Source organism: Pelophylax lessonae (genome assembly GCF_965119305.1).
Source record: "Pelophylax lessonae genome assembly, chromosome: 3".
NCBI lineage: Eukaryota > Metazoa > Chordata > Amphibia > Anura > Ranidae > Pelophylax > Pelophylax lessonae.
This window is the reverse complement of record NC_138770.1, coordinates 422,838,159-422,850,798: the sequence shown is the minus strand read 5'-3', so window position 1 is coordinate 422,850,798 and position 12,640 is coordinate 422,838,159. Positions and strand designations below refer to the sequence as shown.

General features: G+C 40.3%; 1 protein-coding gene across 1 annotated transcript in view; it reads left to right on the top strand.

Annotated features, from left to right (window-relative positions):
• Positions 1-326: 326 nt before the first annotated feature.
• The window catches only part of ECHDC1 (ethylmalonyl-CoA decarboxylase 1), a gene marked incomplete at its 5' end in the record, with an annotated part of 53,370 nt that continues 41,056 nt past the window's right edge, over positions 327-12,640 (top strand). Inside the window, 2 exons of the mRNA XM_082252402.1 lie at positions 327-546; positions 10,179-10,321. Of these exons, the coding sequence (XP_082108528.1) occupies positions 327-546; positions 10,179-10,321 (363 nt within the window). The remainder of the gene's footprint in view (positions 547-10,178; positions 10,322-12,640) is intronic.

Below are 12,640 nucleotides of genomic sequence, written 5' to 3'. Positions count from 1 at the left end.
ACATTTTATTATGAAATATTCTCCATTGTATATAAACCTCTCCATAGCACTGACTATATAATGATCACCCACAGAGCATCTATGTTATGTCTTGTATTTTGTACTATGACGTTCTTTGCAAACAAATCACAGTACACATTTCAGTTTCATGTTTGTTTTATTGCAAAATAGGCAAACTTCCAGCATAACTAAATCTTGCAATATTGCTTATGTTACATTTTTCTCTACAACACATTGCAAATGCTAATGTAAACCTATAATTGCATTTCTTTTGCCAAATACTTCCAAACCCTAACATTTTAAATATCTTCTATTTATTTGCAGTCATGGCCTTTTCCATATGGAGATGCATGCTGAACAGATCAGCAGCAAGATGGCATCTTCACAGATCCTTGTCTCTGTATAATAGCAGCCATGGTTTTAATGAAGAAGAAATTAAAAATAAGCTAGCGCCATTCACAGGAGGATCGGTGACACTCATTAAAAGAGAAAATGGAATTGCAGAACTGTGCATTGATAATCCAGCTCGAATGAATGCATTTACAGGTAGGGGGCAAATTTCGATGGATGTCGGTTTCACAAGGAGTATAAATAGAGAATTCTTTATGAAATATTCAAACATGTCTAATTAAAAGAACAACTAAAGCTCCTGTATGACAGTCTAAACCAGCCTTTTTCAACCAGGGTGCCTTTAGGTTTTTTCAAGGGTGCCTTGGCAAAATGCCTAAAATTGCCCAAAAATTGTATACAAGCCAGCATGTGGATAAAGGCTGCCTTTTAGTTACACAAATACACAGGTTTTCATTGTGCCACATTACAACCTTCTAGCTGCTGGCGTCCTAACAACCAATGGCATCATTTGTTGATATGGATGATGTCAGCTGCCTGCACAGTATCCTTGTATCCCCCTCTCCTGCTCCTTTCCATCAGCGTTGGGGTCACATAGCTGAGTGATGGAGGAAAACTGAGGGAGAAGAGAAACATTGATATACTAGTCCCAGTTTGCAAAAGTATATTTACTTTGGAAGAATAAATCCCCTCTAACATCGGGTGTCCTGCTTGTGTGGATGTTGCTGCATAGTGTAAAACTATTACAATTGTTTTTAAATTTTAGAATGGGGTGCCTCAAGACTGTCCAAATTTTTTAAAGGGTGCCTTGAGATTGTCCATGATTTTAAAAGGTTGCCTTGACTGTAAAAAGGTTGAGAAACACTAGTCTGAACAAGTCCCAGATCCAGTTACTATATGCTCATAAATTAAATCAAATAAACTTATCTTACCTTCCCTGACTGAGCCAAATCTTCCTTCATTTGTGTCCCACATGCTCCCCCTCGCAGACACTGCAGCTCACAGTGGGAGGGTTTCAGAAACAATGCTGTCCATCTAGATACAATTAGGATAGGATGTTGCCAGGTGCTGATTGACAAGTTTTAGTCTTGTAAATCAGCAGTGACAATGGTGATAGCCACACCCCTTGCAAGCTTGTAGTGCGATCAGGAACAGACTACATGAAAGTGGCAACTCTGCTTTGAATTGAAAAGCAGGGCAGCACTGTGGCCACTCCATCACTGGAAGCTGCATTAGCGGGCTTGGAAGCTGGATGTCTCAACAGGTATTTGTGGACTTTTCTGGGGGACAGAACATTGTAAGTGCAAATGCACCTATAATTAAAGCAGAGCACCAGACTCCTTCAGAAAAAAAAATAAAAGTCAGCAGCTACAAATATTGTAGCTGCTGACTTTTAATATTAGGACACTTACCTGTCCATGAATCTAGCGGTGTCTTCACCCTGGCCTATTTTTAAAGCCATCTTAGCTAAGAGAGACCAGCAGTGCAGCTTCGCAGCCAGTTCTGTACTGTCAAGTGCGAAGCACGCTGTGCTTTGTGAATGGCCTGGTAGCGGGGAAGGGAGGAGGGGGGCCAACTTGCAACTGAGTTCACCGTGGCATAGTCAGCCAGAAGTGGAAGCAGATACCTGTGAAAACCAGGTTCTTCTTCTCCCCGAAAGGTGCCAATTGAAGCAGTTGGGGGGGGAGGCAAACAAGCGGTGCTTCCCCTTTTGGGTGGAGCTCTGCTTTGAGCGAACCCGCACTTTTTCTTTTTAATTGGATTGATTGAATAATCACAGTTCACTAAGTTTTAATTCTTTAAGGACTCTTTTCCACTTGCAGCAGTGCTTGCTGTCCTTCTGATGCATCGGTGGATCACTTTAGGAAATTGACAGGTGGCTCCGAGGCAATACGTTCCTTCCTCACTGCCTGTTTTAACCCTTAAAAGGCCTCAGCACTGTGCCACAACTGCGTACATTACACGCAGTTTCTGGGAGCTTGCAGTGCGGCCACATTCACTTGAACAGTGACTTATTGAAAAATATTAACTGTACCATGATTGCAGCAGTGTGAACTAACATGACCAGTGGCCCTGATAACTTGTGGGTGGTGTGAGAACTAGCATCAAAAGTAGAGCTTTAAGGACTCTTAAAACATCTTCAGGGCTTTTCTTGCCCACTTTTATTAAAAGAAAGTTCCAGAAAACACAAAACATAAGTTTCCCTCACAGGGGTTTTCAGCTTTTATCTTCCATCAGAAAAAACGAACATTCAGCCTCCAGGCTCATACAGTTGCGAAAAAAGTGAGTAACGCTCAAAATCCTTATAATAGCTTTTATTTCCATTAGTGCTGAACGATAGTCGATGTGAACATCGATATCGTGCTGCGAGCGTGGGCGATAGTCACATCGCCAAACATATGATATGGAAAGCAGAGCAGTCAGGACTCAGTGGTGTTAGAATGACACAGCCTGACATCCGTCCCACATGTAGTCTGCCCTGCAGCTAGATCTCCTGATTGAGCGATGAGCAGCGTGCCGTGAGCAGCGGCACAGCGAACCAATCACGCGTGCCTGCACACCTGATTGGTTCGCTGTGCCGCTACTCACGAGGTGATTGGTTCACTATGCTGTGGGGCGGAAGTGTATTGTGGGGAGTGTGATTCCGATGCGAAGGAGCTGTCCCGGGGGAGAGGACTACAACTCCCAGCATTACCCCCACTTCCAGCTTCTCCGTTTGCCCCCAGCCAGAGAGATCCCCCTCCCTCCAGGAGAACCGACTTCACACCCCGATCATGAGGGACAAACAGAAGAGGCGGAGGGAGCGCACGTGGGCCGAGGCCGCCAAGATGGTACCAAATACGGGGGGGGGCGACTATACCATGTACACTGGGAAGAGAGGGGGTGGAGAGGTCTATATAGCGATATGTGGGGGTGCAATACAATGGGGGGGGATATGAGATGGGGGGGTCTATAGCAAAAAATATCGCGATATATATCGTTGGGAAAAAAATGTCGCAGTGTGATTTTTTTCAATATCGTGCAGCCCTAATTTCCATACACTCAAATGCATTGGGAACACTGCACAGTCTATTCAAAATCGAAATATGAAGAAAAATGTTTCAAATTTGTCATTACTTTACAGAAAGTGAAGAAAAGGGAATATTAGCCTTTTCCAAAAAACATTGTAGGTAGGAGAATAGAGGGATTTGAGTTGCCAGGCATAAATTAACGAGTATACAATATTAAAAGAAATACATTTTATTAGTATACCAGATATTAAAAATAGATAAAATCTTTAACAATAGATTTCTCCAAATGATGTGTCTCACGAAGCACAGTCAATTACAACAGATGTAGATAATTCTGGAACAAATCAAATCAAGATCCGGAAAAATCTGTGTTGCATGGAGTCGACCAACTTCTGGCACCTGTGATCAGGTATTCCAGCCCAAATCAAGATCTCTGAATTTCTTGAGTTTTACCTCAGAAACTGCATTTTTTCTGTCACCTCACAAGTTTTCTATTGGATTAAGATCGGGGGATTGGGTTTGCCACTCCATAACCTTAATCTTGTTGGTCTGGAACCAAAATGCTACTCGCTTACTGGTGGTTTTGGGGTCGTCTTGTTGAAACACCCATTTCAAGGGCATTTCCTCTTCCGCATAAGGCAACCTGACCTCTTCAAGTATTTTTGGTGTATTTAAACTGGTCCATGATCCCTGGTATGCGATAAATAGGCCCAACACCATAGTATGAGAAACATCCTCATATCATGATGCTTGCATCTCCATGCTTTACTGTTTTCACAGTGTACGGTGGCTTGAATTCAGTGTTTTTCAGGGACATCGGACAAACTGTTTGCAGCCCCTTGACCCAAAAAGAACAATATTTCTTTCATCAGTCCACAAAATGTTATGTCTTTTCTCTTTAGGCCAGACAAACTGTTCTTTGGCAAATTGTAACCTCTTCAGCACATGTCGTTTTTTTCAACAATGGGACTTTGCGGGGGCTTCTTGCCGATAGCTTGGCTTTATATAGGCATCTTCTAATTGTTACAGTACTCACAGGTAACTTTAGACCTTCTTAGCTCACCCTGGAGCTGATCATTGACTGAGTCTTTGCCATTTTGGCTATTCTTCAATCCATTCGAATGGTAGTTTTCCATTTTTTCCCACGTCTTTCTGGTTTTGATTGCCATTTTAAAGCATTTGAGATCATTTTAACCAAGCAGCCTATCAGCTCTGCACTTCTTTATATGTTTTTCCCTCTCAAATCAACTTTTTAGTCAAAGTGCGCTGTGTCTGGATTGACCCATTTTATGCAGATTTTCAGAGAGAAATGCACTATACTCAGCATGTACAACATTTGCTTCCTTCGTCCCTAAATAAGAGCCAGCTGGTTTTTTTTTTTCAATTTTCACAGACTGAATGACCTCACTAATTGAACTCCACACTGCTAATATTTTGAACACGCCCCTTTCAATTAATGATTCAATTACACAGAATCAGCAGCATGCATGTCATGACTGTTGGTTTTTAATTACTCTACTACACCTACTTGTAAATTATTTGCCATGTAGAAATATAATTTATGCCAAAAACAGTGATTAATCTGGTTAGTAATGTTGGACTGCTATTATTTTGAACACAACTGTACATGCAGCACTCCTGCTCTCGCCTTACACTTATGGCCTTTGTCTGTCTCCCACAGACCTTCTTCCTACACTCTGTGCTCCTAGCTAGCAGCCCCTTGCTGCTCTGGCTCCCACGTGGAGCCCTCCTGATTCCTGCCAGCAATCTCCTCTGCCTGCTGGGGTGGAACCCAGAACCATGGTCAGGTCACTACTAAAAGCCCAGCACGTACCTAACAAATTAGTGTGCTGGCTGTTCATACAACCTGAACTCAGAACTGGAGATTTTATCCCTCCCCGATCACTTTAAAAATCACCAGGCTCCAGGTCCCAAAACTGACTTTACAAAACATTCAGGATACTGAAAAGCCAGTTTCATCTCTATGACACATGCTCCCTGGAGCCCCTTAACCTGCCTGGCTGAGAACCCTGGGTCATAACCTCTTTCTAGACCTGGGCAGGACAATGCTCTGCCACACTGTGTAATCGAAGGCTGGTAAACCACAGCTTGACTGCCTATTTTCACTGCCCCCACCCCACTCCCCACTCAGCTGTAAACAAGGCCTAAAAGTACAGAAAATTCCAACTGATTTGCCGTAATAGCAATGTCTTGTTAACTTCCTGTTTGAGCTGACAATACAGTGCCTTAGTGGGACTGAAATCATTAGGTTTTTCTGCCTGCTGGACTACAGAATTTTGGCTAACCCCCCACCCTGTCTCGTCCACTACATGTGCATATATGGAAACCTCTTCTGAAGACTCCTGGGATGTATGACATCATTTGCCTAGGCATGGAGACCAGGAAGTGACCAAAGAAATGTAAAAAAAAAAAGTTTAAAAAAGTAAATATGATACACTTTTCTATCTATTTACCAATGCTAGCAGCATAAAGATTCAAAATAGTCAATGTTGATTGAGAGAGTAAAGTTCCACTTTAAATAACTTCAAATGGACAGTAGCTGAATCACTTATATTTATCCAGGATGCATGCTGAATAGATTCCATTTAACTACTGCCACAGTGCTCAAATTGATTTTTTTTATTATTCAAATAACTGCACACATTTTTAACAGATATGTTAGATGTTTGTCAGTTTCCCGCTTGTGTTCATCTTCTGCATTTTTCTTAATCCAATGTGATATAGGAGGTGGGTGGTACTGGCTTTCCATCATGAGCATGTAGTTCACTTATGGAATACGGAGTGATTAAAGATTGGGTGATAGCAATATTTCTCATTCATAGGCATTCATTGATGTAAAGCTTTAGAAAGTTTCCAACCCATATTCTCGAAATGGATAAATCTAGATCAATGTCTAAACGAGACTTGTTTTCTTGAAGACAGATCAAGTCAGTGATTTGATGGATGTTCTTGGGGACATGACTTTTAAGAAAGTGGTTACAGTAAAAGTTGTTGAATTTACACACATTGTAGGTTTTTCCATTTTCTTTTCTGTGGACCAGCCAGTCTTTTCTTTTTAGCTTCCACGGTTATTTCTTGTTTTTTGGAGTTTGTAGCCCCTAGAAGATTTACTTGGTGCTTTAAAGGTTGATTCTCTTCAAAACACAATGGATGCTGCCTCTGAAAATGGGGATTCTGATAATTCAGCACCTGGAATACAAGGCCATAGTTTTTATATTTTCCTAGTGTTATATTAAAAGACAATGGGCAACACATTATTGAAATAGTAAAGTAAGATTTCATGTACATGAAAAAACAAGTATTAGCAAAATACTTTTACCATTAGCTACACTTATCATCATACAGCACGGCCATTGCTACAACAGTTGCTTTTCAAACTGAGCCTTAAGCAAAATATACCGTATGTTCCAAACGCTGAGAAAGGTGAACTGGCATCTGTTCTATAAAAAAAAAAAAAAGTCTTGCAATACATTGGACTATGGGGTTGATTTACTAAAGGCATAAAGACTGTGCACTTTGCAAGGTGCAGTTGCACTCTGCATGAGCAGTTGCTTCAGAGCTTAGTAAATGAGCAGAAGCTATGCTGACATCCATCATCCAATCATGTGCAAGCAAAAACACATTTACTTTTTTATTTTCCTTGTATGTGTTTGGGTATTCTTTTCAAAGTAAACCCTTACCTCATTAACTAAGCTCTGTAGCAACTGCACTTGCAGAGTGCAACTGCACTTTGCAAACTGCACAGTCTGTTTGCCTTTAGTAAATCAACCCTTTAGTTATGCATTAATGTTCTTTTGGGATTGAAAGTACAATATATGCAGAGAAATGGCAAAACAAACAACCATCTCCCAAATATGATCCAATGCCCCCTTCAACTATATTGTGTACTGTGCAAAAATTTTAGGCAGGTGTGAAAAAAATGCTATAAATTAAGAATGCTTTAGGAAAAAGAAGTGTTAATACTTTATTTTTATCAAGTAACAAAATTGAAAGTAAATAAACAGAATATAAATTCAAATCAAAATGATATTTGGTGTGAGCACGCTTTGCCTTCAAAACAGCATGGATTCTTCAATTCTTCTAGATACACTTGCACACAGTTTTTGAAAGAACTCTGTATCAGTCCAGGGCACCTGTTGCCATTTTTCTGCACCCTAGTTCCTATGTTTTCATGCATAATTGAGTCACTTGGCCTTGTTTCCACATGCTATGCACGAAAACAGGAACTGAGGTGCAGAAAAATTGCAGCAGGTTCTCTGGACTGATGAGTCAAAATGTGAAATATATGGTTGTAGCAAGAGACAGTTTGTTCACAGAATGGCTGGAGCATGGTACAATAATGAGTGTCTTCAGGGAACAGTGAAGCATGGTGGAGGTTCCTTACATGTTTGGGGCTGCATTTCTGCAAATGGAGTTGGAAAACATTGGTCAGGATCAATGGTGTCCTCAATGCTGAGAAATACAGGCAGTTATTCATCTATCATGCCATACCATCAGGGAGGCATGTTAGGCCCCAAATTTATTCTGCAGCAGGACAACGACCCCAAACACACAGCTAATGTCTTTAAGAACTATCTTTAGTGTAAATAAGAACAAGGGGTCCTGGAATTGATAGTTTGGCTCCCACAGAGCCCTAATCTCAACATTATCGAGTCTGTCTGGGATTACATGAATAGACAGAAGGGTTTGAGACAGCCCACATCCACAGAAGATCTTCGGTTAGTTCTCCATGATTTTTGAAACAATATACTTTCAGAGTTCCTTCAAAAACTGTGTGCAAGTGTACCTAGAAGAAATTAAGCTGTTTTGAGGACAAAGGGTGGTCACGCCAAATATTGATTTTATTTGGATTTCTATTCTGTTCATTTATTTTCCATTTTGTTAACTGATACGAATAAACTATAAACAATTATTTTTCTTAATTTACAGCTTTTTTTTTCACACCTGTCTAAAACTTTTGCACAGAACTGTGCATACAGTGGGTATAGAAAATAATCACCCCCCTTTAAAATAATCACATTTTCTTGCTTTGCAGCCTAAAATGAGGACGAACACAGATTTGGTTTTATCCATCTGTATTTACATCCAAGTAACGTCTGAGTTAAAAATATAACACCAACATGCCAGAAAAAAAAAAAAAGAATAATTCAAAAACAAAATCACTGAGTTGGAAAAAGGATCACACCCTTGTTTCAGTATTTTGGTGAACCACCTTTTGCTTTTATTACAGCCTTTAGTCTGTTCTGTTGGGATAATTCTAATTTTGCAAATCTCGATCTTTGCAGTATTTGCCCACTCTTCTCTGCAGAAAACTTCAGTTAAATGTGATGGTAACCCTTTATGGACTGCAGTCATTCCACAGATTTCTAATGGGGTTTAAGTCTGGGCTCTGACTAGGCCATGCAAGAACATTCACCTTTTTCTCCTTCAACCACTGTGTGCTGATTTTTGCTGTGTGCTTTGGGTCATTTTCATGTTGGAAGGTAAACTTTTGTCATTGACAACTTTATGGCAGAGGGCAGCAGATTTTCCTCAATAATTTGATGGTATTTTGCTCCATCCATTTTCCTTCTATCCTGACAAGTGCTCCAGTCCCTGCTGCAGAGAAACGCCCCCATAACAGGATATTACCAACTCAATGCTTTACTGACGGAATGGTATTATTTGGATGGTGAGCTGTATTGGATTTCTGCCAGAGATATCATTTGGTATTCAGGCCAAATAATTCAATTTTAGTCTCATCTGAACATAGCACCTTTTTCCATTGGGCCTCAGAATCTTTAAGGTGTGCTTTGGCAACGCTTAGTCATGACCGCATGTGGCCTTTCTTAAGGAGTGTTTTTTTTTTCTTGTAACCCTCCCATACATGTCACATTTGTGGAGAATTTGGGATATTGTTGTCACATGCACACAATGACCACTCCTGCAACTGCTTCAGAGTTGCTGTAGGTCTCTTGGTAGCCTCTTGATGCAGTTTCCTCCTGGCTCTTTTATCCAGTTTGAATTAACGTCCTGATCCAGGGAGGGTCTGTGCTATACCCAATACCTTCAACTTCTTAATAATAGACTTCACTGTGCTTCTAGGCATTGATAAAGCATTTGAATTTTTTTTGTATCCATCTCCTGACTTGTGCCTGTCCACAGCCTTATCCTGGAGATCTTTTGATAGTGCGCCTTGCCACCCATAGTTGATTGTTTGCTTCAGTTGCACTACCAGGGACTGAAATGCTCATGGAAAGCTCTTTTCATGCTGAGGTAGCCAAAATGACCACAGCTGATCACATTACAAGTTATCACTGTGGTGATTATGATTGAGTTTACAAGTCATTTTTAGGAGAGGGGTGATCCTTTTTACAACTCCGTTATTCTGTTTTTTTTTTTCTTCTGACATATTGGTGTTATATCTTTTACTTGAATGTTATAAGTTGAGTACTGAGTAAATACAGCTGAATAAAACTAAAATTGTGTCTGTCTTCATTTCCAGCTGCAAAGCAACAAAATGTGATTATTTTAAAGGGGGTGATTCCTTTCTATACTCACTGTATGGAACACAGACAAGATGAGCAGAAGTTTCAGGTAATTTCATGGCTCTTCTACAGGCCCCATAACCTTGGCAGGGCTGTAGAGTTAACTTCGATTTTCCAGGGTTTTTCAAAGGCTAGACTTTTTAAATGGAGAAATAATCAGGGTTGTACTGTGAAATATAGCCTTGTTTTCATTAGATGTTTATTCATTGTCTTCTCCAGAGCTCTTGTTGATAAATGTGATTTTGGAACCATTATTGAATTTGTGTTGCAGGAACAATGATGATAGAATTAGCAGAATGGGTTAGTGACCTGGAGAACTGGCAGGAAGGGAAAGGACTTATTGTTTATGGTGCAGAGAACACATTCTGTTCTGGTTCAGACTTAAATGCAGTTAAAGCTATTACCAATCCACAGGTAAGTAATTGTACTTTTGAGCTTTTCTTTCTTACCAATCTTTATATTTCATACGCAAATATGTAGGTTGCATTGTTGCTGCATGACAACTGCAGGAAAAATAAATAAAAAAAAAGCCATTCAGTAAATAGAGTTGATTCGCTAAACTATTTTTTTAACGTCCATTATTTTCAGCAGTGAGAGTCAATGAAAGCCAAAGTTAGCAGTCATACGGCTGATGCATTTTACACAGCGATATTTGTCTGAAATATTGATTTCTGTAAAGTCTGTCTATGGAGTTGCACACAAAAAAAAGGTGCATTTAAGTTTGGTATACCTTGATTTTTAGATTTTAAGTCAACAAATTGTTTAATACATGTTATGCCTGCACAATTCACACATAAAAATTCTTGGTCACACTGGAAACTGTACTTATGACGCCTGAAAAAGTAATAGTTACTGATTAGCGGGCTCCTAACCTTTGACTCAGAACTAACCTGAACTCTTAGGTAAAGCTTATACTAGCTTAAAGTGGCAACATCAATATTTGTATCGTGTGGAAAGTAATGTACCATTACACAATTTGACAAAAGTTTTGCTGCGACCAATGGGTCAGATTATAGGCACCAAATTGTCCACGCTATCATCAAAATATCCGTGTTTAGTATTCACTTTGAAGACACCAGTCAAAAATCGTTTAAACGTGTCTTCGAAAAACAAACACACGGTCATGAGACCAAATTATTTTGCCATCCCGTATTGACGTTTTTATTATTGCATTATTTTGGACTCTATTTTTCTTAATTTAATTTTTCAGGGAACATTCACCGAAAAAAATGGGTATATAAAAATTGCCTATCTTGATGGTTGTATGTTTCTTGTGTGTATTATTGCTTTGCTCTTTATTTTAGACATAACCATAGGTTGACACAAACGTTTATCTTCTGGGTTTAAGTTCTTTCACGCATGCGCAGTACCAACAGTTTGTTTTTTAATTGTCTTAAAGTGGTTAGTGTAGTTCAAAGCACATAAACTGGGTATTAAGTTGTGCTAATTCACATCATGTGAGTTTCTGGAATAAGGCTGACCATGGATGGTTCTCTTTAATTAGTATGACCACTTTCAAACTTCTGGCTGACATAATACAAAATTTAAGAGGTTGGGTTTACTACACTTGACAAACTGAGCTTATCAGGAGCAAAAAATAACGGTTCATAGTTGAACTGGCTTCTCTCACATCTGACACAAAGAAAAAATACGCAAGAGGAGGATTACCAGGGCTCCGTTTACAATGATGGCTGAGCAGGAACACAAATGCATATCCTTCAATCACACATCATTCTCTTTACGAAAAACTATTTGGTGGAGCTTTGAGTGGAATGTATCCATGAAGGGATTTCTTATGTGCTAAATTCCAGTGCCCCAGAATGAGAACTGTGTAATTCACATAGTTCTGGTGCCAGAACTATAACTTAAAGGCCCCTTTCACACAGGCATTCAATCTCTCTCCATTTTTCATCTATCCATGGATGGATGAAAAACACAGCAGTGCATTCCTATGGGCAAACGGATGTAAATGGATGAACGACAGCCATTAAAAGAAAAAAAAAAAAAGCCTGCCAAACCCAACCGTATCCATCGCTTGCCGGCACAGAATGACAGCTCTGCTTCCCCTCCACCTCTAAAGTAGACAAAGAGGCGGGGTCACCCAGTTCAGTAGGTGGCCTTTTTTTTCACGCAGGTCGGTTACCATCTTTCATCGTGATTTACGTGAGGTACTGGGATCTGGGGTACCCCTTGTCAAAGGGGCTTCCAGATTCCGATAAATCACCCCCCAGACTCCCACAACCACCAGGCCAGGGTTGTGAGGAGGAGGCCCTAGTCCTCATTAACATAGAGATAAGATGTTTTGCCAGGGTGGGAACTTGTGGGGGCCCCCGAGGGCATGTGGCCCAGTGTGATTTGGCAGGAGGGGCGCACAGTTGTCCTGCCCCCCACCTTTCTTGGTCTACCAGGTTGCATGCTTGGATAAGAATCTGGTATGGCTTTTGTGGGGGACCCGAAGGGCTTGGCATGGATGGGAGGAAATCTGCATGCTGGTTTTTTAAAAATGTTTAATTAATGTGGGGTCTTTGGTTTACATTCTGCTGTCAGTGGGAAATCATGGTTAAAGTCATGTTTGGATCATGAATGAGTCAGGTTGTTAAGGACGCGGGTGGGTGGATGTAAGCTGAACTGAACTGAACACTGATGTAAACTGAATCAGTTTTCTAAAACGTGACTGAACGGATGACACCCATGTGAAAGGAGCCAAAACCTGCTTGTAGTCTCTGTTTACAT